This window comes from Myotis lucifugus, unplaced genomic scaffold, assembly GCF_000147115.1.
Source record: "Myotis lucifugus unplaced genomic scaffold, Myoluc2.0 scaffold_32, whole genome shotgun sequence".
Classification (NCBI taxonomy): domain Eukaryota; kingdom Metazoa; phylum Chordata; class Mammalia; order Chiroptera; family Vespertilionidae; genus Myotis; species Myotis lucifugus.
Genome location: NW_005871080.1, coordinates 4,638,685 through 4,665,940, shown reverse-complemented (window position 1 = coordinate 4,665,940; position 27,256 = coordinate 4,638,685). Strand labels below are relative to the sequence as shown.

General features: G+C 39.4%; 1 protein-coding gene across 2 annotated transcripts in view; it reads right to left on the bottom strand.

Moving 5' to 3' along the window:
• GTDC1 (glycosyltransferase like domain containing 1) overlaps window positions 1-27,256 on the bottom strand; it is a 292,170-nt gene that overhangs the window by 164,111 nt on the left and 100,803 nt on the right. For both annotated transcript variants that reach the window (XM_023752434.1, XM_023752433.1), the window contains 2 exons: window positions 21,183-21,350; window positions 17,084-17,257 (listed from right to left, as the gene is read on the bottom strand). In XM_023752434.1, the coding sequence (XP_023608202.1) occupies window positions 17,084-17,257; window positions 21,183-21,350 (342 nt within the window). The remainder of the gene's footprint in view (window positions 1-17,083; window positions 17,258-21,182; window positions 21,351-27,256) is intronic.

Here is a 27,256-nt window from a genome sequence, read left to right as displayed (position 1 = left end):
GGGTCTCTATTTCAAAATAATCAGGAAGTTTGAAAAGAACTGAGAGCATTGCGGAAATCATTCAGAAAACTGGTTGACAAAAATATGGCTCAAGTGTAAATGCTGCTTTTCCCATGCCCATGGAAACATCACTAATCTATCACACACAAAAATTTTAACCCTCAGCATGGCCACAGGTTCCTCAATGAGTTCCAGCCATTAAAAGCCAAAGATGGAACGCAGATAGAAAGCTATCTTTCCTGAGTTAGTATGAACATGTGTGTTTTTAAAAGAGGTGGGTGTTTTGTGTGTGTGTGTGGGGGGGGTGGGTTTTGTCTCGGTTGGAGCACCATTAGAGCCTACACTGATGGTCTGAAGAGGGTAGAAGCACCCTTAGGATTCAGTTACATTGACTGCAAGTACATGGTTATTACAGAGGCAGAACGCCTCTTCTAAGACTGGAGGTGTGAGCCTTATGTCTTGGATAAGTTCCAACTTAGGTAATTACATCCTGCTTACCTCACCCCCCTAGCAATTTTTCAAGTGCATCCAGTACTATTCTTCACTCGCTACCCTAACCTGCTGTGTAGTGTTGTGATGAGCTGTTAAACAGCTGCCGCGCTTCACTCCACAGTGGTGACTGCACTCCACTGTCTAATTTGTAACCATTCGCAGTGTGCTTTGGAATCTTCAGGATGGAAGTGTTACCCTCAAATGCAAGATATCATCATCATTTTAAAGGCATACAGTGCAACTGCTTATTTCAGTTAAATTCAGCATAACATATTTAGAAAATACCTTATTTCATGAAAAACCATAAAACTAGGTTAAAATACCCATGAAACATGCTACAAAGAGTATATGAAAAGGTATTTAAGGAAAGCAAACTATTTATCAACTATATGAATATTCTGCCAAAGAAAGGAGTAGTAGGAAGAACAAATGCTTCAGACATTTTTATTTGAAAATACATCTGCCTTCATCAGATGGTGAAAACTCCCAATGTCACCCAAGAAAAACAGTGAAGAGAAAAACTGAACGTTCAGTCAATGGGAAATGGAGGGATGCCAGCGCGTATGGAGACAGAAATCAAGGGTAAATACAATTTTTAACATTTTCTTATTTCTCATCAGGACAGCCAGAGAATTATACAAATTCATTTTCTTTTCTTTACAAATTCATTTTCTTTTCTTTTTTTTAATATATCTTTATTGATTCAGAGAGGAAGGGAGAGGGAGAGAGATAGAAACATCAATGATGAGAATCACTGATCAGCTGCCTTCCTGCATGCCCCACAATGGGGATCTAGCTTGCAACCCAGGCATGTGCCCTGACTGGAAATGGAACCGTGACCTCCTGCTTCATAGGTCAACGCTCAATTCATTTTCATGAAGACACTGAATTTTCACCATAGATTGCCCAAGGACAGGAACTATATTCGGGCAATTCTGAAAAGAAGTCACGTGCCACCAGGAGGGGCTGCTGCAGTTACATGGACCCTCCACACACCTTGATTTATAGAGATGCTTTAGGTGAGTGGTGCTCAACCTTGACCGCACAGTAGAATAACCTGGGGAACTTAAAACAACACAAAACAGAATAACAATACCAGAGATTCTGACTTAATTGGGCTAGACAATAGAATTTTTTTAAAAAGCTCCCAGGAGATTATAATATGTAGCCAATATTGAAAACCACAGCTTGAGGCTATATTTTACCAACATGGTTATAATTGTTTGACAGAATTTTTTATAGGGGAAAAACACATTATTTGAGGGCATACATATCATCATACATTATTAATCCAGGTCAAACAATTAGATACCAAAGATATGTTTCATGGAATGACGTTAATCAACTGGGAGGGGATGTATCACCCACGGATTCTATTCCTGGAGAGCCACAATTCTAATGCAATCTTGTTTGTCGAACAAGAAGATGTTCTGCCAGAAACAATAATTAAGTATCGAAGAGGTTGTTGAAATTACAGTTAGCTTTTGATATATTATCTGTGTTACAAATTTGTCTGCAATAAACTCTACAATCTCAAACTAGCCTTTTCCTGCCACCTGCATGTTTAGAAAATAAATAATAACCTGGTACCATAAAATGCTTCCTTATCTACCTTCAAGTAGAAGTACTGCACCTTCAACCAACTTGCACACTCATGAGATGAAAAGAAATACCTGCAAGCAGGAGTAGAAATAAGTTTTCCTTCAGAGCCCAGGACTCCACAATTGCAGGTAATGATGTGAACAGAAATGAAAACGTAATTCCATGGACTTTTATGGACTATGGCAGCCCTGTTCCACAAGCGTTAAGCCTGGACAACAGCCATAAAGTAAAACGTAACAAACACAGATAAGAGGAGAATTAAAAGTAAACAAAACAGAGCAGGTGAAAAATATCCAGAAACAGCAGGAAAAGCAATAACTAAGGACTTATTATAAAAAGTCATTTAAGTGCACTAAGTTAGTAATGAGAGATAGAAAAACACACACAACTAAATATTATCCATGAGAACAAATTAAACCTTACATCTTTGAATAATCACCAAAAGCCTCAGACATTAAGGTAGCAACACAAAGAGGTCGCCAGTTCAGCTGCCTGTGAGTGGCAATTAAAATTGGTAAGAAAACAGAGTAGCAGGTGTGGTGGTACCGAGAGGAAGGGCAGGGAGATGTGCATGAATATAAACTATGCACTGTGTGAAACAATTTATCCCTGTTCTCTCTCACTTAATCCTCACTTCAACTCTATGATTTAATGCGAGGGAAATTAAGGGTCAGAGAGAGTGACATAATTTGAGAACGTGGCTGAGCCAAGACTGAAAGCCAAGTGACTCGCAAGTTCATGTTTTTCCTCTGCACCACATGTCCTCCTCTAGTCCCCGAGACTCCCCCTCCCCCCTCCCCCCTCCCCTGTGGCACCCTCTGAGCTAACCCATGGGCTCACCCCTGGGGCATCAGCCAGCTATCCAAACAGGTCTCAAGGATAAAAAGAGGACTTCACCTGAGGGCCCTGGAAGAGGCAGAGCAGGCATATTGCCACAGCCATCATGCCGTGGAACATTTAACATTCTTTGGAGAGAGACACGGAGAAAAAGCTTCAGAACATTTTCTAATCATAAAGGTTACAAATTTATACAAAACTTGCAAAAAAGGAAGCATAAAATTGTTTGATATTTTTGATCATTGTACACTAGAGGCCCGGTGCACAAAATTCGTACAAGGTGGGGGGAAGGGGTCCCTCAGCCTGGCCTGCACCTTCTCCAATCTGGGATCCCTTTCTCAATCCAGAACCACTGGCTCCTAAGTGCTCACCTGCCTGCCTGCCTGATGCCCCTAACTGCTCTCCTGCCTCCCTGATGCCCCTAACTGCTCCCCTGCTGGCCTGATCCCACTAACTGCTCTCCCCTCCTCATCTGATCCCCTAACTGCCTATCTGCTCTCCCCTCCTGACCTGATCCCCCTAACTGCCTAACTGCTCTCCCCTCCTTGTCTGATCCCCCTAACTGCCTATATGCTCTCCCTTCCTCTCTGCACCTTCAGACCCCTGCGCAGGTGTGTTGAGAGCTCTCCGCTGAGGCCCCACCCCCATCCTGACACCCCCCCTCCAGGCTGGGTGGTGCAGCGGGCCTGTGTGTGCTTCCACAGGGGTGGGGGGGGTGCCCATGGCAGCAGCCTCATGTCCCGGTGGCACAAGTCCCCACCCCCATCCCTGCCCACCAGCTCCTGTTCACGTACAGCCCCCGTCCCCGCCCACCAACTCCTGTGCACGTGCAGCCTGTTGGACGGTCGTGACTGGGACACCATTAGGACCAACTAGCATATTACCTCTTTATATATATAGATAATACTGGTTCACTCAGGATTTGTGGCACCAAATCCCAAGAAAGGAAGATGATCAAATTTATTTTCAGGTTCTGAGTTTCCAGTGCTGGAAACTCCAATTTCTCACTCCTAGAATACGTTTTATACGAGTAGCCCAGTGTTTACTGGAAGAGCAAAATGTTATAGGCAAATAGAGTTGGCTGAGTCATACACATTTTCATCTCAAAATGAGTTACAGGCTGAAGAGCTAGGTATTGTCAGTGAAAAACAGTAACAAGTTGTGATGCAACTATAATATTTCAGACTCTCTTAGGAAATTTCTGAGTACCATCAATTCCTGGTGATATCCATCTATTTTATCAATGCCAGCTAATCCTATCCCACTAATTACTAAGACAATAAACCACCCCGATGCCTGTGCCTAACAATCTCATGAGTTTTTCCACTGGCCTCTACATTGTCACTCCTCAGCAACAAAGCTCGAAAACCTCAGCAAGAACCCTCTCTGCTGAGTTTCCCCAGCTAGTAAATAAATAAAGTTTTGATTTCTTAGGTTCTCTTCCAGTTCTGGAAAGTTCTGCGTCTCTTCTTTCATAAGAAAATATAAACTGCCTAAAACTGAAAATAAAACAAATTTGCCTACAATAGAAATGTGGTTGACATTTTTCTCTGATTTTCCTATTTCAGTTCATAGTACAATAATTTCAAAACTTATGATTTTTTTTTAGTTCATTCACCCCCTTCTCTTCTAATTCCAACAGAAAGCATCACTTAATTAATCCAGGGTGAATTCCACTTCCCCACTGTCTCTTGCTTATATCCTTTCAAATCCATTCTCACAGCCTGAGACAGAAGTTCCCTCTTCAATTAGTGGGAAATAATTATAACAAACACTTTAGGATTTGGTATTATAAAATAAGTTTTGGTGTTATAAAAATGAAATGTGGTAGTTTTGACTAGAGCCTTCATTTCTCCACAGAATCACTCGGTCTGCTCAAGGTATCAGTTGATACTGAATAGAGCATATTTGGATTGGGTTTGAATGAGATGGGTGTCCCAAACAGATAAATTCGATCTCTAGATGTAAGTAAATTGAGAGCTGCAGGCCATATGGATGAACTTAAGAGTATACAGTCAAACCTTGGTTCTAGAACGACTCCCATCTCTAACAATTCGGTTCTTGACCAAGTTGTTCACAGAAAAAAATGTCCCCGTTTTCAAATAATATATGATGATGCATTGTAGAACTATACACCTGAAACCTGTATAATATTTTCACCCAATGTCACCCCAGTGAATTCAGTTTCTAAAATCGCCCATTTCCTAATCTAGCAGTGGCTCCCAAATGACTATTGGCTAAAGTGTAAATTCCTCAGCCTTGATTTCTATTTCTAATCTCCCCACCTCTTTACCCAACTGAGTCAAAGGTAATTAATCTCTTCTGGACCTGATGATCAGTTACTGCCACGAATCTGGTTGTACCTATTCTCTCTCTACAAAATGTGCCCTTGGCCTCACTCTAAGCCACCCCCTTTCCCTCATAGCAAGAAATAACATGGCACTAATGGAAGCAGCATATGGGGGCCAGAAGGTTGGGGTTGTTGCATGATTTCAGGCCAGAAAAGAGGTTCAGAAGGTTAAGCTGGCCTTGCAGAGGTTTGGTAAAGATTAGAAATAATACACATAAAGTGAATGCCCAGAAAAGGCACTTGATAAATGATTGTCATTATTATTATGCCTAAAGCTTAGTCAGTCTTTAATGTCCAGCTCAATACCATAAAAAGCACTGTTTTTCTCTCTCTTATAGTCACCAGAGTATTGCCTATCATTTCTACAAAGCTCTCTCAATTAAGGAGCCTGTCTTATATATCCTCATATCCCAGAATGTCTTGCATCTGCCATACAAACAGTGAACTTTTAATAAATGTTGGGTGAACAAAGACATTAATAAAAACTCAAAGAATTAAATTACTGTTAAGTATCTTTTATTGCACTTAATTACTTTGAAGCATATATTTAAAGAATTTCCTTTAAAATAAAGTTTTTTATCTGGATTTCTTAGGGAATAAGTCATTCTGGGTAAGAGTGTGTTCTAGGAGCTTACTGTTGAATGAACTTTTCAAGATGTTTATTTTTTAATGGACAACTTTTTAAAACACTCTCTAGCATTCTTCAAAAGAGCGCCGAACAACTAAAATGACTTCTGTACTGGTCACCCCAGTCTCCATTCCACACCCAGCCCCAGGAGGAGTGAGCTCTGGTTGCAGGCGCCAGGCAGACATGGCACATGGGAGTTTCCTCTCGTGCATTCGCACTGTGTTTTTTTTTTTAATTTTTTTTAATATATTTTATTGATTTTTTACAGAGAGGAAGGGAGAGAGACAGAGAGTCAGAAACATCGATGAGAGAGAAACATCGACCAGCCGCCTCCTGCACATCCCCCACTGGGGATGTGCCCGCAACCCAGGTACATGCCCTTGACCGGAATCGAACCCGGGACCTTTCAGTCCGCAGGCCGACGCTCTATCCACTGAGCCAAACCGGTTTCGGCATGCATTTGCACTGTTACCTGAGCCACTTGGCTGGTAAAAGACAGTCCTTACATTTATTTGAATGAGTGGTAAACTTAAGATCCTCAGGTGTTTATAAAATTACTAGGGTTTTCAGAATTTTGTTGGCATTATGCTGAATGGGTGAGCTTGTCAAAGAACCTATCAACAGATAACTAAAATGATGATATAATGAGAGTATTTTTAAGACCACTGACATTTACTGAACACTTATTAGGTTGTAGGCACTGAATTCAGTCAGCATCCTACCTAATAAAGAGTGAATATGCTAATTGACCCTCACACTGTTGCAAAGATGGTGGCACTCACAGCCAATAAGGAGGGAATATGCTAATTGACTGCCCCGCCCTCAAAGATGGTGGCACTCACAGCCAATAAAGAGGGAATATGCTAATTACTGCCCTGCCCTCAAAGATGGCGGTGCCCACAGCCAATAAGGAGGGAATATGCCAATTGACTGCCCCGCCTTCAAAGATGGCAGCATCCACAGACACAAGATGGCAGCGCCCAGTCCCCTCAGCCCCACCACACGCCTGCCTCCAGAGTTCCCCAGTCCCCTCAGCCCCCCAGCTGCCCAGGGACAGCCTGAGGCGCAGGCAAGCCTCAGATGGCGACTGCACAGTCGCCCAGGGCCGGCCAGAGGGGCAGGTAAGCCTTGGATGTCAGTTGCCCAGCTGCCCAGGGCCGGCCGAGGCTTGCGCTGCCAGCAGTGGCAGCTGCAGAGGTGTAATGGGGCGTCGCCTTCCCTTGATCGCCGGGTCGCCTTCAGCCTCTGAGGGCTCCTGGACTATGAAAGGGGGCAGGCCGGGCTGAGGGACGCCCCCTCCAGTGCATGAATTTTTCATGCACCGGGCCTCTAGTATTGTTATAATTATCTCTATCTTCATAATAAACCTAAGAGTAGTGCTGTTTCACTTTTCATTTACAGATGAAAAAGTGAAACTCTAAGGGTGAAGGGTCTACCCTGGGCTGAACAGTGCAGTCAGTGGTATAATCCAAATGAGAATCCTCACACATCACCCTGCTGCTTCCCGTCTTTCAGTCAGCATTCCCCAAAGTGGAATGATCTGCATAAGTGATTTTTAGAAAGATAACAAAGCTTGATCCTTTAAACATCAAAATAATGTACCTGAAATCTTTCCAACATGAATGGTTACATAGCCTTCATGTAATGCACAGGGTATATAGCATGATTGTTATATACTCTGATGTTGAGCTTTGGGAAACTCAGTGATGGCCCGAGCCTGCGGAGGGGAAGAGAGCCTAAGCGGGCCTTTGTTGAATTCCCCTCAACTATGGTTTGAGTTTGTCAAATGACAGTCATGGCCATTTGTAGAAAGCCTGCTCTCTGACTCCGTTTGGGTTGATAATACAGTCCCTTGCTGAGTATGTCTTCTGATTTGAAGTTATTACTCTATCCTGTGATCTGTGGCCTTTGCTTCTTACCTTCTAAATTTCTTAGGACAGAACTACGAGGATCAGAAAAAAGTATATCGAATGTCTGATGCAAAATCAAGCCACATGTTCTCCATACTTGACAAGAACAGGAATAAATCACCCTGTGATAAAGGGATAGTTTTACTGTTGCTGATGACTTCAGAGTACTTCTTTTGGTGGTTTGGTTGCTATTGCATAAGTAGAAGAGAGCAGATATCTAGGTGCTGTAATTATCATTAATATCCTATATAATAAAGAGGTAATATGCAAATTGACCATCACACCTCGCACAAGATGGCCGCCCCACGTTGTCACAAGATGACTGTGCCCATGTCGTCACAAGAGGGCCACCACAAGATGGCCGGCAGGGGAGGGCAGTTGTGGGCGATCAGGCCAGCAGGAGAGTGCAGTTAGGGATGACCAGGCCAGCAGGGGAGGGAAACTGGGGGTGACCGAGCTGGCAGGAGAGGGAAGTTAGGGGCGACCAGGCTGGCAGGGGAGGGCAGTTGGGGGTGATCGGGCTGGCAAGGGAGGGCAGTTGGGGGTGATCAGGCCGGCAAGGGAGCAGTTAGGCATCAATTAGGCCAGCAGGGGAGCGGTTGGGAGCCAGTAGTCCCGGATTGTGAGAGGTCTGACTGCCGGTTTAGGCCCGATCCCTGTGAGATCAGGCCTAAACCGGCAGTCAGACATCCCCCGAGGGGTCCCAGATTAGAGAGGGCGCAGGCTGGGCTGAGGGATACCCCCCAAGTGTATGCATTTCATGCACCGGGCCTCTAGTAAACAATAATTTCATTAAAAATAAATCTTGAGTAAGCAAGGTTTGGTCTATATAACTTCAGACAAAAAAAGAAATTGCATATATATGCTGAACTCAAAAGTCTCTTCCTGTAATTAGGCTAGCAACAGCAAGATGGTCACAGTATAATGCAGCATGAAAGGTTTGCATTATATATAAAGGCGATTTTTTCCCAATGAGTGGTGCTCAACACTGAAATGATTTACCAAAAGCTTTTTTTTTTTTTAGCACAGTGACCCTATAAGAAAATTTTAATGACATTTAAAGAAAATATGATTTTGCATTCATTTTTAAGAGCCAAAATAATTATTAGCATATATGGGTATGTTTAAATTTGTAAAAGTGAAGCAAAACTTTTATTCTTCGACTTCAGGCCTAGATTAATATTTAAGAAGACAGTACCCACTTTATTATTTCAAAAAAAAAAAAACATAGACAGTCCTTTCACAAATATGTCTAACACTAATACATTCTCAAAATATCTGAGAAATACGGCCACATGTGGTAAGAAGATTAAGGTGTTTTCTGGCAACAATCCCACAAGCAGAACTTTACTGTAAAAAACAAAAAAATTTTGGTGGGGGAGCCACGGGGGCTGCCTTCTGTCCCATCCATCCACAATTTCTCAAACTGCAGACCTGCTGTTGTTTCTGACACATCTGCTTTGCAATGGAAAATCGTGTTTTCTTTCATAAGAATCCTCCAAAAAGCCCTTAGGCTCCTCGTCTTGGTTTGCACAGCCTGAGAGTTTTCATTTAAAGTTTTCACACTGTTTTTAAAATTCTCCATTTTTGTTTCAAAAATAGTTAAGCAAAGTCCACAAACCTCTGTTTTGGCTTCACATTTTAGTTACATGGAAAAGGTAGAGAGAAATGTGCAGAGAAATTCTTTAGATTTTAATAAATGAGATTACTCATAGTGACCAACATGGTTTTCCCTCCTTCCTCTGCTGTCAGGAATGAAGGAGGAAAGCAGCTGTTTATTTCATCTCATCCCTATTCCTGGGATGTACAATCTACTATGAAACGAGGAAACCCACAGGTGAAATCCACTCCTTCTTACTCTGGGGCACCTCTGATGATCCATATCGTGAGAAACAGGAATAAATAGTGAAATGATCACAGAAACCTATGACATTCTCCCCCGATGATCTCAGCAAGGTGGACACTGATGTTCTCCATGGGGACTGAAGTGGAACTAAAACCCAGAGAAACTACAGATTTCTCAATCGGAAGCACACCAGCTTCATTGTGCTCAAAGTCCAAACTCCCACTCCTAAGGATATAGCATCCACTCACCCCTGCACTAAAAAATAAATACATGGATAATACACTTGATCTTCATACATCAATTATGGGTAAATATAATGAACAAACTGAAACTCTTTTTCATAATACAATGGGGCTGAGAAGGCAGAGAAGTGACAAATATATACACATACCGAGCCTTGACAACTTGAGCATTTACTTCTCATCTCCTTTTATACAACTGAATGTGTGTTGTTGTTTTTTGAAGCAGACATATCCATTTTGAAACTCCCCAGTCATACCTCCCTGATGGAATTCTTTTAAAAGACATGATCTTTTTTCAAGGATCAGGTAATTCACTGTATTTCTACGTTCTTAGGTGGTCCAACTTGTTGAAAGTGGGGATAATCTAGTTATAATGGATTGGCCCTGCCCTCTGAGACAGGTGTCATTCTAGAAACTCACTTGTGAGAGAAGAGAGTTTGCATAAATGAGAGATAACTAGCAACAGAAAATGAATGGTCTGATAGGTAAAATAGCAGTCTGATCCCACAGCTCTTTCTTTGAAGCAGTCTTCCTATTCTGCTTCTTTAGGTCCCTCTTCAATTTTACTATAAAAATTCTTCCCTAACATTTTTCATTCCTCTTCAGGTATCCTCTTTTTTCAAAATGTCAACCTTTAAAAGTCTATTGTCTGAAGCCTTGAGTCCTTTTATCCATAACCTTACCACGACAGGTCCCCTTTCATTCGATGCTTCTGTCAGTTCTCTTTTATAAATCCCTTGTCCTTCACTGGCCAGGGTCAAGTACCAGGGACCAGGAGACCAGACCTTCTCTCGGCAGGACCAGCAGGATAGAAATGCTGTTAAGAATGTGGGTTCTAAAACAGGATAAAAGCAATTGACTTCTAGTTCTACCTTTACTTCTGTGTGATTGTAGGTAGAGTTACTCACATTCTCTATGGCTGAGTCTCTTCAACTATAAATGAAAATATCTTTCAGACTTGTTGGAAGATGAAAATGGCAAAATATGTATACTACACTTTCCAAGATTCAGGGCTAAAATAAGAATCAGCAAAGGGAGCTGTTATGGTGAGCTCTACCTTCCAGAGATGACATGGTCAGAAAGCAATGTTCTGGGTAGATGCTCTGCTCTCGCAAGACTGAGGCTTGCACAAGGGTCTGGATGAGGAACATCCCCTAGTTCTGCGAGGCCTTGCCTGGATGACGGTCACATGACCTAGGGTAGGCTGCGGGACTGCTTCCTTTCCTCCTCATCACACACCCATCAGCACCACAGAGTTCTGTGTGAAATATGCTTTGTTGAAATGCACAGAATTTCCTTAATTTTCCATCTAATCTACATCATTTAACACAATAGTTTTCCTTTGCAATGTGTCTGTTATTAGTCTCATCCCACCACGTTTTCAGATAATATGTATCTTCTGATAAGACACAGGCTGAATATTTGCATTCTTTCAAAATTCATTTGTTGAAATCCTAACCGCTCCGGAAATAATATTGAGAGATAGGGCCTTTGGGAGGTGATTAAGTCATGAGGGTGGAGACCTCATAAATGGGATTAGCGCCCTTTTAAAAAAGACCCCGGAGTAGTCCCTCGCTCCCTCCTTAAGTGAGAACACCGCAAGAAGATAAGTCATTGATGAACCAGGGAGCAGTCCTTCCCCAGAAAGCAAATCTCCCGGCGCCTTGATCTTGGACTCCCCAGCCTCCAGAACTATGAGAAATATATTTCTGTTGTTTACTAGCCACCCAGTCTACGATACTCTGTGGTAGCAGCTCAAACAGGCTGAGATATGGTATTAATGTGGCAAATGGGCTTTGTTAACCACCGATCACCTGGCAAGTCTGGATGCCTTCAGTACTGAAGAAGCTGGTGCATAGAGCCAGCAGCAAAAAAAGCTTGGTCCATGAAAGGGCCCCAATCAGGAAGATCTAAAATGATAGCCTGTTGAAATGTTCCCTAGTCACCCAAACTCTCAGCTAGTACAACTGCATGAGAAAGGGTCTGGATGTTCATTATCTTCCATTAGGTAAACATGGCTCATGTACGCCCTACAGTAGGACACAATGTTTACCTTCCTTTACTGTCATTTATGCTTTCTGCCAAAAGTGGCTTCCACATTTCCTTACATCCTTTTTAAAAAAATATATTTTTACTGATTCCAGACTGAAAGAGAAAGGGAGAGAGATAGAAACATCAATGATGAGAGAGAATCATTGATCAGCTGCCTCCTGCATGCCTTACACCGGGAATCGAGCCCACAACCTGGGCATGTGCTCTGACCAGGAATCAAACCGTGACCTCCTGCATCATAGGTCGATGCTCAACCACTGAGCCACACCAGCCGAGCCATTTCTTTACATTCTTAAAAGGAATGTACGTACGGGCTGCCATTTGCTCTCTCATAATAAAATCACAGTCATCCTTTGATGTTCAAGCTGTGCCACTGAGGACAAATGTCAGCAGGGGACCCTCCATGTGAGAGCTGCCTGCCCTGCCCGGAAGGAGCTCCAGGCTGCTACGCTTTTTCACTTCTCATATTTTTTAATAGTTTATCTCTCTCCTCCCTTGTTGTCAAGTTGTCAGTCAGCTGTCACTTTTTACTGCTGTCATGAGCCTGACTTTATCACACCCCCAATGGATGCTGCTAATCTGTTGTCAGCTGAGCAATAAGACAATTGGGAGCTGAAATTGAATTTGCAATCAGTGGTGTGAGAGCACTGGAGGGAGATTTTGAGATATGGGTTCTAGTTCCTGCTCTGTCTTTAGCTGTGTGATTACCAGGAGACACTTAACTTCTCTGGGCCTCAGTGCCTTCATCCATAAAAGGAGGAGTAGTGTGTGTGTGTGTGTGTGTGTGTGTGTGTGTGTGTGTAAAAGAGAGAGACACACAGAGACACAGAAAGAGGTCTCATCTGGATTTGAATCCTAAGTTTGTGTGGCTACCAGGAAGAACATATGAAAATTTTCTGTGAGTTAACAGAATGCAGGGTGGGGTACCACTGACACTTGAATTGAAAAATTCAAGGATACATTTTAGTCATCACTTTAGTCAATCTCATTCCTCTGCTTTCCCTACTGACCATCATCTTAAAACACTCTTCCCTTTGTTCCACAAGATAATTCTCTCATTGTTGACCTTCTGACCCCTCTATCTTCTTTTCTCATTTCAGTCCTTGGCTCTTCCTCTACCAACCCTTTAAGTATTAAGAGTGCCAAAGGCCAGTCCAAATTTAAAGGGCAGGGCAATGATAAGAAGCCAACAACAAGTCTGAAAAGCAGCAACCTATGTGTCCCAGAAACCAACTGAAGGGTGTGTCATAGTATGTCAATTACTGTGATATGTTAAGAAAAATGAGGACTGAGAGGTGACCACAGGATGCAGAGACATGGAAGTCACAGGTGATCTAGACAAAAACCATTTCAGTGAAGTAGCTTTAAGAGAGAACAATAGGAATGAAATTAGCAACAACAAATATTTACAAGTCTTGCAAGAAGTTTTGGTCCTGAGAGAAAGAAGGAAACGAAGCAGTAGTGGAAGGGAAAGGTGGAATCAAGAGAGAATTTTTTCAAAAGATGTAAAACCTAACAGCATTTTTGTAAGCTAATAGGAATGATCCAGAAGAAAGGAAAACTGATGATGCAGAAGAGAGAAGAAAAACTTGTTAGAACAATAGTCCTTAGGTTTGGGAGAAGGATGGGCTCCGACAACCAGTGGAGTGGAGGAAGGGCCTCAGACAGGAGCAAGGCCAGCTCACCCACAGGACCAGGTGTGAAGATGGAGACCAGGCCCCAGAAACACACAACTGCATAGATGTGGTGGTGGCAGAGGACAGAATTCTCACCTGACTGCCTCTATTTTCTCAGTCATGATCTGAGGATGAAATCAGACACTTTACTATTAGACGTTTGCAAAGGAAGGAAAATGCATGGTTAGTTATTTAAAAGAGGAAAATGTGGTATGCTTGCCAGGCAGATCAAGGTTCCATCTGAATTTAGGAGTCATGGGTTTAGAGTAGACTAATAAGTATGGCAGGATGTCTTCTCCTAATTAAATACAAAGGAAAGGGGGCAAAAGATTTGAAAGTATATGCAAAAGAGTATTACAATAGAATATGAAAATTAGGCTGGGAAGAAGGAGGGAAATTAGGGTAAGAGAAGAATGAAAGTGAGGGGTTGGCTCAATCAATGGGTGGCAGGTTCTCTGAAGGTCAAAAGACTGAGTCAGAGTGATAAAGAGAATAAATAAATTGATCTATTTATATGGCAGAGTAGTTTTCTCTTTTTTAAAAATATGTTTTATTGATTTTTAGAGAGAGAGGAAGGGATAAAAGCATCAATGATGACAGAAACATCTATTGGCTGCCTCCTTCATGCCCCTTTCCAGGCCTCAAGCCCGCAATCGGGGCATGTGCCCTGACTGGGAATTGAACCGATATCTATGGGTTCCTGGGTTGACACTCAACCAGCCGGGCTCTCTTTTTTCTTTTTAGTACCTCTCTATTTTCATGTGTTCACTAATAAAGAGAGACGAACACTGCCCTTTATATGCAGGTGACAATAAATGTACTAGGTTATAAAAGAATGGGATGGGGTGTTAATAAGATGAATTCATCTTCATTGGGACGCTACTGTATGTCAGGCATTATGCTAGGCATTTGCCACACACTAATTCATTTAGTCACAACATCATACCTATGAGGTTATAAGGCAAAAATAATCATGACCATTAAAGAACCTAAGCTCAGGGTCATTTCACTTATACTAGTACAGGTCACAGAGCTTGTAAGGCAAAGACTAAAATACACGTATGTGCAACTTTGGTGTTAAAGAGATTTCCCATCCAAAAATAAATTCATATAATGAAACATTTTCAAGTGAACATTCGTTCTGTATACTGTGTCCTGGTCTTTGACAATAAAGCAGTGGAGGGGGAGGAGAACATGAGGTATCAGCAGGTGCTACAAGCCAAATGTTACTGAATCCCTATGTGACAGACATGGTCTGTGTTTTATCAGTTATCCGCATAATAAAGCCTCACCGATTTTGCTGAAATATGGCATCTTCCCTTCCCTGTTTAATATCCATTATTATATATTATTATAGCACATTGTATTAATAATTTAATTGTACCTTCTTCTTTGTTTTTACTTACACCCATTTTTACCATGACCAAATAATATTTGTAAAGGGAGAAAGATATAAGCATTCAAAAACTGTGTTTGTATTTTAAAATCACATTGGCGACTTTGCCTTTGGAATTACTAAGTATTTTTTAACATCTCAACAAAATAATACTCTTCTAAGACTGGAGGCATTAGAATGATTGTCATTCATGCAAATAATCACTTACTTACACTATATGAGTTTGGGTTGGATAAAGCAAATTACCATTTGAAAATAACTCAAATAACACTCTGGGCTAAGACCTCGCTTATGAATGTTATCTTGGCCACAATATTTCTTAACCTTCTTCCATTTAGCGAGATGTATTTATGGTAATACAGTCTAAATTAATAAACTATTCAATTGCCACAGGTGTATTAAACACATAATGATGGAGGGATATGTCATATGGAAATGAATTTAAAACAGTATTTATTTGGAATTCTATAGCAGTAATAATTAAGATGTGCTATAACCACCTATTTATCTAAAGATGTATATTTTGACTTTATATTATATGAAAAACATAAAAACATGTCAAAAATAAGGTTCATATTTTAAAAATATGATCTAAAGTATAAGCTGTGTTTGAGATAATCGTGGATCTAATGTATAACAACTATATTTTTCAAAAGTTGAAATTTATCAGACATAAGAAAATTGTATTTATACAAATACATATTATACATACATATATATATATATATATATATATATATATATATATATATATATATATGTATCTGAAAATCGATGGTTATCTTAATTTCACTTAGCTTGATAGTATTCAAAACTGTAAACAAACCATTTAATGTTTTTGACAAATGACCAACATTGACAGGAAGCTTGGACAGTACAAAAAAATGGAATAAAAATTCATAGGGTCCCAACTTTAATCTACTCTGTGACAATAACCAGCTGTGTGAGTTCAAGACAATCTCTGGCCCCTGGGCCTGCTCTCTGAACTCTGTAAAGTAAGGACTGGGCAAGGTGCTCTAACTGAAATTGTATGACTCACTCATTTGACTTGGTATTAGGCATATTTTTCTTCAAAGAAATATTTACTAATAAGAAACTCAAATAAACCAGCATTGGGGTGTGGAGGAGGACAACTGTCTCCATAGCAAAATCTGGACGAACTCGGTAAGTCCAGAACACAGAGAGTACAGCTGACTGCCTGAATAGCACGTATGGACATTAAATCGTTTCCTGCCTTCATTTCAAGGATGGGGAAGAGACAGCTGTCCCTGAACTCTTTTTAAGGACACAGTCAGTTACAAAACAGCAGCATCCCCAGCTAGTGTGAATCCCACTGAAGCAAACTTACTATTCACAAGGGAGAAATACTTCTGGTGGTAGTAAAAACAATTTTGCTAGGTTTAATCAAAAGTGAAAAGGAATTCTAAAATGTTCCCTTTGAGCCACATCATCCGTTGCTAATTCAGGGTGGGCCTAGCAACCAGGGTAATAAAAAATGTCCTTAGTAACTGAGAAAGAGAAATGGCAATTAAGCGCTTTTGTGACCCAACATAGAATACCCAACTCTCTATTAAGATAATATAAATAATAAAAAATGGAAGAAAGGAAAAAGTGAAGAAAATAGCATGGAAAATGAAAGTAATCCAAGCAGCAAAATTTAGCATTGATTTACTTAGAACAGTTATTATTATACATATACATCAATGGATATAAGCTGAATGCAAAAGTTGAGAAATAGGCTTGACGATGACTTCTTTAACAAAACAACAAGGAAAGAACCAAAACAGTAAGTGTTAAAAGTCAAAACAGCTTGTTTTAGCAAACAAATAAATAAGAGAAAAGAAAGGAAGATCTCAACATCAGAAGTAACCATTCAGTGATAGGTCAGACAAATGATTATTTAAAATCTTTGCAAATCACAGCATGGTGAAATGGAACTCGATTCTCTAATTAACCATGCTTATGCTGAGAAGATAAAATTGGCAAGAAGAACACCAATTCCTTCCTACACAGTTGGGAAATAATTTGACAAACAGAGTCAAACATACTGACCTGCTCACATCAGGAAACCTGATGGGATAGTAAATAACTTGGCACTTGGGTCTGATGATGCTTTCCAGATCCTTGGGTCTGTGGTCAGGAATCAGCTTCATAAATTTCCCAATAGAAGTGAGAAACGACTCCATATTAAAAAGAGAGTTGAATACCACCACATCAGCCACCAGGCTGTAAAGGGAAAGGATAAATACAAATGATGAGCCCAACAGAGTTTAAATTGCACCTTGGGTTTGCAAAAAAAAAAAAAAAAATACTCTGCACTTCCATAAGTAGTTATCAAAATGCCTCTAATAGATAAGTTCATTTTATTATATTATACTAGAGGCCCATGCACGAAATTCGTGCAAGGGGCTTGGCCCTCTCAGCCCTGGCTGGCCCTTAAGGCCCTGGCTACCTCTGGAAGGTCGTCCGGATGGTCATTCGGCTGTTTGGTCTAATTAGCATATTAGCTCTTTATTTATATAGGATCATGGGAAGTTAGATTGTTGGTGTCAGGATGAAAGGCAGGAGAGGAATTAAATGATTTAATGCTTTCCTGTGAGGCTTCAAAGCCAATTATATTCTTCCACAATGTCAGGAACTTTCTATACTATCAACAGCAGTAAGTACAGTAGGACCTTTTGCTTTGTGACCCAACCACCCATGTTGGTTTCTCTGTCAGTGATGGAGGTTGTTTTATACCATACTACCGAGAACAGAATGTCTGCCATATTTTTCACTACCTTCAAGGGGACTAATTGAGATAAAGCTGTCTCATACTAGAGCATATCTTCAAAGTATGTGGTTGAAGTCTCTTTCTTGTTTTAACCCTTGCTTCAAGAAACTTTTTAAAGTTCTGGGCTATACAGGAGGGATCATATGGGGTCTCTACAAATAATTTCACCAAGATATTTGAAATAGTCAGAGAAGTAAAAGAAATTGGTAGAAATCATTACATAAAGGAACTCATTATAAAGAATCATAATACCATGGACTTTAAGAATTAAAAGAAATGCAATATTGGCTACTGCTTTAGATGAAAGACTGTGCTCCTCCTCATAATATTTTTAAAAAACAAAAAGCAATCTGAAATACATAGCTAGGCAACGTGAAAACAAAGTCTGTGTGTCATAAATACATGAGCAATTTTCAGAATTTTCTATAACATATTCTTGGAAACCAATGAACACAAATGATAACCATGGGTGAGGGCAGGATAAAACATAAGTACAGGGTGAGGCAAAAGTATGTTTACAATTGTGAGTACACAAAACACAGAGTTTATATTCTTGTTTCATTGTATTATTTTCCATATGAACAACTGTGAACCCACTTTTGCCCCACCCTGTCTATAGTATAAATATGTACTATGTTCCCTTTATGGGTCAAAATACTGATTTCAGAGATCATTGTTTTGATTTTTTAATGGTCCTCTTTGCTTTAAGCAGGGGATTTTCAAGAATTTTTAAAACATGCAATATCTGACTATTTAGTTAGGGGCACTGACCTCTTTTCCCTTAGATTGTCAAATTAAAAAATGACAGCAGCCAACACAGCAATAGCTGTCTGGTGTGACTGAATCAAAATTATACCTATTTTTTAATCATATTGCATAAAATATATTTTTTGGGTGTGCTGCAGAATTTTAGTAATTAGTTTTTGTGTGCCATGAGATAAAAAAGGTTGATAATCGCTGTTTTACCTAGTAAGCAATGAAACGGTGTCTCAGTGTCACCGGATCTCAATAAAATGAATACAAATGCTTTGATATAGGATCCAATAGAAAAAACAGTTTTACTTCACCTTTAACATGATAGGTTAAAAAAAAAAAGACTGAAAGAAGACATGCAAGTCCATAGACTGCAAAACACAGATGAATAAGCAGAGCTTATAGAAGAGGAATACATACCATAGCACAGCCTCAGGTTAGTTTAATTCACATTTACTGAGACAGCTAAAGTTCCTGTTATTAATACAGAGCGGAATGAAAAACCAACAAAAAGAATGTTGACCTGTCACCCCTATGCCTGCCTCACAAAACTGCTTTCCCATACAAGTTATTTTTTTTTTAGTTGTGACCTAGTGCCAATTTGGGGATAGGGGTGATTACAACATGGATAATACAAAAGAATGTCAGAGAAGTGCTGACACAACACCAAGCAATAAGGAAGCCAATATAATAATATAGCAAAAGTTGAAGGATGTTTTACAGCTAGTCTGTTTTCACCATATGTCACGTATTGTAATAGCGACCCACAGGTCATCATATATAGTTGCGACATGTGTTCGTAAGTCAGAGGGTTAGTGAAACCTCTATTTAAGGTGAGTGCTTATGTCAGTCATCTCTAAAGTCCTTAACTGCCACACGGCCAGGAAAGAAATCTCCCAGTGCCAACAAAAGCAGAAGTCAGCAAGAAAACTAGAGAAACATTTGAGGAAGAGGGAGTCATATGTTTCAAAGAGAATCTGAACAGGACTGCTTCCTGACACTCTTATTTTTCCTCTGGATAACCGTGAGCCATTTTTTTCTTATTAACAAGCCAACCAATGATCAAGTCCACTTCTTTCTCTCCAAGCATGTCTAACAGTTTACCCTCTTGAGAAGAGCAATGCTGAAAAAATCATGTAGGAGTTCTTATAGTCTCATTGCTACAAGCAAAAACAATCTTTTATGGAAGAGAGAGATGAGGGGCAGTAAGCTAAATTTTTTTTTCAAATATCCGCATACAACCCAACTACTTACAATCTTAACACCCAGTCTATGCTAAATTAAAGATCCAAGATAGTTTACAGAAATACTCTTTTTCATGCATTTCCTCCCTGATATGAGTGAGTGTAACTTCCATTAACTTTAAAGCCACCCATAAAGGGAAAAATAGGCTTAATTTTTTCCCCCAGTTATTTCTCAAGGGTAATAAACACACACTATCTGAGGAAAAGAATGATGCTAATTCAAGAAATCAAAAGAATATTACAAATGTTTTCCATATTGATAAAGCACAAAATGATTTTATTTTTGTTTTTAAAACATATTTCCCTTCTCTGTTCCAATATAAAAGAAAGTATTTTAATTTTATTATGAAATTTTAAAATGGTTGCTTTTTTATGAGACATTTGATGGGAAGCAGTTCCACTCTTTTGATAGCACTGCTACTTCACAATTGAAGCAGCTTGTAAAAATGATTGCAGAAAAGCGTTTACAAAATGCTCAAAACACAGAAGCAGCGCCATAGAGCTGCTTTTCTATGTCAACTAAACTATGGACTATACTTGCAAGAGTTGAGAGTCTCTTTAAACACATCAACAACCCCAACTGCTAATAACTGTTTTAAAAGATGAGTAAAAATTAGCCATTCACGGCCAAACTTAGTCAATTCGATTGTTGCAGTTCTGTGAATAGGATGCAATAGCCAAGCCGTTTCAGGGTTGTTATTAACTTCTTTCATTCAGTAAGCTTCAGGAGATACACTTTGTTGAAGTAACAAGAGAGAAGGACCATCACCTTTGAAATGTCATGGTATTTTAAGGCAGTGCAATTTCAGAAGACTCAATGAGGGGGCGAAAAATACCAACAACTACCTAAAGATTCATTTTCCATAGTTTTCTCTTACAAATGATATAAAAACAAACAAACAAACAAAAAACCTCCTTGCTCCATTATGTCTTATTTTTTGCTTACTCCTCTGAAAATTTCTATTTTGATTTTAGCTGGATTCATTGAAAGTGGTTGGCAAAAGAGCAGACTGACTGCCCTTTCCTGAAAGTATGTCTTAAACAGCAGATGAGAGAATCAAGGGTGAAGAAGGTCCCTGTGAACCCGTTGATTCCACTGTGAATGTTGTAGAAAGTAGATAATTAGTTCAACATATAATTAGATCTTATATACATATACATATGTATATATGTATTTTATAAAAGGATTAGCTGTGACCCTATACATATATTGCAGAGGCACAAGTAATTACTACCATGGAAGGTATGTTTAAATAAACACTTGTACCTATCTTAAGGTGTTTTAAAATAAGGGTACATTAGGTCTCCAGATTTAAAAGCTAACCATCTATCAAGATAGAAGTAGCAAAGGACTAAATATCATGATACAGTCGATACCTACCATGAGAGAATTTGGTTGTATCCATACTGGAAATCCCTCTCCTGACATTTCTTGACAGGATATACCAATTGGTTCTCGTGGAAGTAGAGAATCTTTTTCAGCTTCCCAAGGTCAGGCCGAAGGGCAGCCAGTTCAGTCAGGTTAAGCACTGAGCTTGCAAAGAGGGTCCTAGGAAATAAGGAAATGAGGGTTCACTGTCCAGAGCACGCTTGACGGGCGTCATCCTTTGCCCTTCTTCCCCCTCCCCACATCCTACCCCCAGAAAAACACGTGCCCTACAGGGACACATCAATAGTTAAGAATTAATACCATGTAGCAGCATTCCAAGTCTTGATCTCTGAAAAAAGCAGCTGCTAAGAACTATAAAAGCTCCAAATCTCATTGGTCTTCTCTGCTCAGTTACTGAGAGATGCAAAAAAAAAAAAAAAGCTGGATGGGTTTTATTGAAAAAGGCAAGAAAAGCTCTATCTGAAGGACAAATGGAACAAAGATAAGGCTGACTGGGGAATACTTGGCTTGCCAGTTTCATTACACTTTACTTCTTTATGCAACCAACTACTGAAATTCAATATACAAGCAGGAATGGCACATGCTCATGTTATGACATAAACCCTTTTGATTTATGCAATAGACTTATCTAGTGTGGTCTTTTTCTCTTGGTATGTTTTCTCACCATGCCTCCCCCCCTTTTTTTTAACGATTCTGCAATATTTCTGGGTGGGTGGGGGGTTCTAATTTATTTTCTCTGCTACTGGACTACTAGTGGCACTAGATATACAATTTGTAAAACCCCTTATAGATCACATAGATATTTAAAAAATGAAGAAAGGCTGATTGATTCCCTTTCTTTGGGGGAGGGGAGGAAACTGAAAGCTTACCTACCATGTTTATAAAGGAAAGTGTCTATCAACTCACTCCTTCCCCAAACATTTACTAAATGCCTACTAGGTGCCAGGGTCTAGCCAGGAAGAACAGAAAAGATGGACAAGGCTGCCCACTGCAATGAATGCTGCCTGTCATAGTGACACACACAAAGTACTGAAGTTACAAACAGGAAGGAGAGAGAACTCTCTGGGACAACCTAAAAATGTTTCACTAACGAGGTATCTACCACCTATGGACACAGGAGGTGCAAATTACAGTCCCTGAGCAGCCAAGTACATTTAGATGGCACAATTTTGATGGAATACCACCTTTATAACATAATGCAGCATCATTTGACCCTTGCAGCTTTAATTCCCAGTCTAAAAAATGAGGTTCGGGAAGGTTATGAGTGTTCCTGGAATCACACTGGTGGAAAGTGGCGAAGCAGGGCTCCCGGTCTCTCAGCCCCAAGTGCTTTCCATTACGCCAGGGACATGAATTGGTCATGGGCGAGTTACATTGCAAATGCATTTTTCTGTACTTAATAAATACAAAATATCATCCTTGTTATTACCATGATTACAACTCCTATAAATTCTCCCTGGCTGACAAGCCAAATGGCTAACTTCAGGTGTTTATATGATCTGCAGCACTAGCCTTTCACATAAGAAGAGTGATTACATAATAAGTGCATGTATCATAAATAGGAATTCAAGTGTCTTCTTCATGGGCTACAAAAGGCACATCTGATCAAAAAGCAGTGATCTCAATTTTACACCCACATTGCTATATTAATGTCATGGTTTGTTGCTCTAAAGTAAAAAAAAAAATTAAAAATCTTACAAAGGAGATACACTATTGTTTAAATTGTCTCCGCGTACCTAACTAAAGCAAAGAGAAAAACTATGGCCAGAAAATGCCCTATTTTCACCAAAAATATTCCCACCACCACCTCGTACAAGTCTTTCAAGAACTTAAATAGAAAATTCTGAAATATGAAGGTATTTGCTTATCTACAAATCTTATCCTTAGTAGAGAGAACAATAAAACATTACTCTCAATCAATATTTTCCTTAAAAGAAACTAGATGGCCACTTGTGGGTCTACTTATTGGAAAATTCTCTCCCTTTCCCTGTATCCCCACTCCCAGCCCCAACATACAAACCCACTCTTAATCATTAAGACCTGATTAAGTTCAACATTTTTCACACACAAGGTAGAAAAATTCATTAAATGTGGTCCCCTTATTAATTGTTAATTACAAAGAAAAAATGGAGAAATTTGGTAGACATGAATTTATCCAAGTGATCAAACTAAATATGACCTAATGGGACAAATTCATATCTTGTATTTTCCAATACAATATCCTGAGAAAGATTCAAATCACCAATGAGAAAGATACAAATCTGCCAGAAAAGCCTGATCTGAATTTGGTCATGAGGAAACAGACATATATCTTGCAAAATAACTGGGCTGGATCTCCAAGAAGGTCAATGTCATTAAAGAAAAAATATATATATAGATTAAAGGAAAATAAAGAAACCCCAAAGCAAAATGCCACTCTGATACTGGGTAGGGAAAAAGCAGCTATAAAGGAATTATGCGGACAACAGGGAGACTCTGAATATGGGCTGAATATAAGATTGTAAATTTTCATCAGGCTTAAATTTCTTAAGTTTAATCATTTTAATGGGTTTATATAGGATATTATCTTTCTTTTTAGGATGACTGTTGAATTGTTTATGTGTGAAGTTACATGATGTCTGCAACTAATTCTTAAATTGTTCAGTCAAAAGGCTACTAATAATAAATATTCATATGTATATATTTACATAGAGAAATAAAAAATGTACAAATATTAACAAGTGATTGGCATATTGTAATTCATTGATCTAGTCTTGCAAATTTTTGTAAAGTTATACATTATAAAACTACAATTTTGGGGAATATGCACAAAATGGCCTTAAGTAGAAGGGAAAACTATGCTACATGCCATAAGCAATAAATCCATCATATATGCACTTGTAGTCATAATCCAATTGTTAATTTCCTACATGAGAATTATCCTCAGGGTGGACCTGAGAAATCAGTAGAAAATGTTTAACCAAGGTGAGTCCTACTCCTACCACACCCCTCCTCTTCTCATCCTACGAGCTGATCATTGCCTTCCAAGTCAAACTCCCAAATGAAACAATGCAATACATTCAGAAATGAAATGGTAATGATTTTCAAAATATTAACCACACCAACACTTCCTGTAGTTTCTTCAGTCATTAACAGGAAATTCATTATATTTTTATTGCTGATCTTGAAATAGTCCTCATGCTCCTAATTTGTGGAAATTAGCTCTATCATTAGTAAAACAGGTCTCTGCTTTTTCACTTGTAAAGGGTAGTTAAATTGGACAATAAGCAACTCCTCAAATATTCAGCTTGATGATTCCCCCAAATAAGCAATGAATATGCCCTCAAAAGGAATGCAGGTGTGACTTATAGGCAATTTTCACTTTGCTTCCTTCCATCAATTAAAAAAAAAGTTTACAATCATACAATGAGTGACATCACTCCATCAGCAGCTAATCCCTTGGCTCCCCACACTCCTCTTGCCTCAGGTATTATTTAAGCAATAAATCCCAGCAAGGTGAGCTTTAGCATCCCACACTGCGAGTCTGGCAGGAAAGGGCACAAGGTGATAGCGAACACCAGTAGGAACAAGATAATTCCTGACAGCTGCTGCTTGAGCACAAGTTAAATTGAACAGTTTATCTCAGCGTGAAGATGTTATAAGGTTTTATGTTTAATATTTTTAAATTAACATAAAACCCAGAGAAAGCAGTTGGGCAATCTTTCACAAACATGACATACTACAATCACTGCATAAGCTGGATTAGTACTTATTACCACGCGACTACAGAATTAAGCTGTTTTTAGACCACCAAAGAGCTTTAAATTGCAACTTTTGTCTCTGTAAGAGAAACCTATATTTAAAATGTCTGCTAAATTCAAATTAGCGGCTACATCATTAAGTCACCATCTCACGAAAAGTATGAGTAAGCCGCTATTAGAATCCAAAAGGCTCAGGCTGCCGGCACGTTAGCACCTTTCTATGTATTTGGGATTGTGTCCTTACACACGGTTCGATTGTTCTCAGTGCCCATTATATCTGCCATCTGAGTCATATTTGCTTGAGAAATACAAAATCATTCAACGCAGTAAAATTCAACATTCGAGGTTTTATCCTTTTCTTGCTCAGTTTGAATAAACTGGTTGCTTGCCTTTCACCCTGCTGCCTTCATATGTAAAAAGAGATGCTGAGGTACATTTAAGCAATGTAGGAGCGGGGCCACTATTATCAGGATGCACAATTCTGTAGCTTAAAGGAAATGGAAAAACAACGAAAGGAGAAACAGAGGCAGGCATTCAGTATTCAACCACCACTACACATAATCTAGTCATACTCCCTCATTCCTCATTCCTGCCCCATGAAATCTTTTCAACAACTGCCCTACCCACTCACCCCCAACCACTTAAAACAAATCAGGATATATTACACAGGTTAACACAGATACCGGTTTGGGTTGTCACTCATACTGAATGATTCATTGTAGGGCTCCGTAGGCCCTGGCCAAAAGAGTCAATTCCGTTCTTCCAGCTGTGTGGCTTCACTCAATGCCTTGTCTAGATTCACGTTGCTCAGCCTCATTCCCAAAGTCTTTGTTCTTTTCTGATTCCTGTCCCTTGATATCCCCTCTCCAGGACTGTAGACCCTGTACTTGCTGTGATGTAGCATTTTCTACGATGATGGAAATGTTCTATATCTGTACTGTCTCATATAGTAGCAACTAGCTACATATGGCTATCCAGCACTTGAAATGTAGCGAGTGCAACCAAGGAACTGAACTTTAAATTTAATTTAATTAACTTAAGTATAAACGAAATAGCCATACAGTAATGCCTACTGTGTAGGAAAGCACAGCTCTGGATGGACCAGCTTGACTTAACCTAACACTCCACCCATGGCACCTGAATGCATTTCCTCACTTAATTGATCTGCTTGTACAGATCCTTGACTGGATTCTAGTAATCTAATTGTTAAGTTTCTCCTGGCCAGGCTCTCCAGTTCTGGAATGACACTATTTCCTTTTTCCTTCTGATAATTAGAAAACACATATTCATTGCAGAAATGTTTTAAGTACAAAAAAATATATAAATTAAAGAAATATCACCCACAACCACCCCAAAAAGGGATAGCCACTATTTGCATTCCAGCAATCATTTAGCCAATTGTATGTTGAGAATCATCATTTGCAAGATACTAGACTAAATGATAGACATAAAATAGGAAACAAAGTAGCTAAGGCAAGATGAAAATTGACAGGTTGAGGAACTAAAGACCCAGGAGGCTGGAGCAATTCATTCAATGAGAAAATGGCCAGAGAAGAGCCTGAGGAAATCAATGGGCCTCTGGAAGACATGAACATAACTGCGGATTTTATGTTAACAACAATAGGTACAAACTGAAGGATTTAAGCAGGGAAACTACAAAAGTATATATGTATCTCGAGTGCATTTACTCCTGTTCCTTTTACTTTCTAATTATATATATAAATACATTGTTAGATAGGGATTTTGCTAGTAACACTTAACACAACATGTTGTTCTACTATTTTAAAAATTATTCTTAAAACATATGATTTTAATATATTTAATAATGTGATATGCATAACACCCCTAAGGCATGATTTTTATATTCATATACATAAAGCTTTACATTTTTGATTGCATAATCTCATATTTCTATTAAGTTTATGCATTTCATAAGATTTTTTTATTACTTTTTAATATCAGAAAATTTTACTTACTATCAATGGAAAACAGACCATGAGGAATCAGTTTGGAAGAAGGAAGAACAGGAAGGAGAGGTGAAAGGAGGGTGGCTGGGCTAAGATGTCAGACTGGAGGTGGGGAGCAGGGGCCTGGCTGGGTTTGCTGATAGCACCATCAGGTTTGCTGATGAACTAGACATAAGGAGGGAAGAAAGGAGTACTAGCTTTTCCTCTGCGTTATCACCTCCAATGTTTGTAAATCGTGATCCAATATAACAGCAGTTCAATAAAACATACAGGCCTACATGAAAATCACTCCCAAACATTTCAAAAGCCTTTGGCTTAAATATACTTTTGTAATTTGTAAAACCTGTGTAGAAAGATA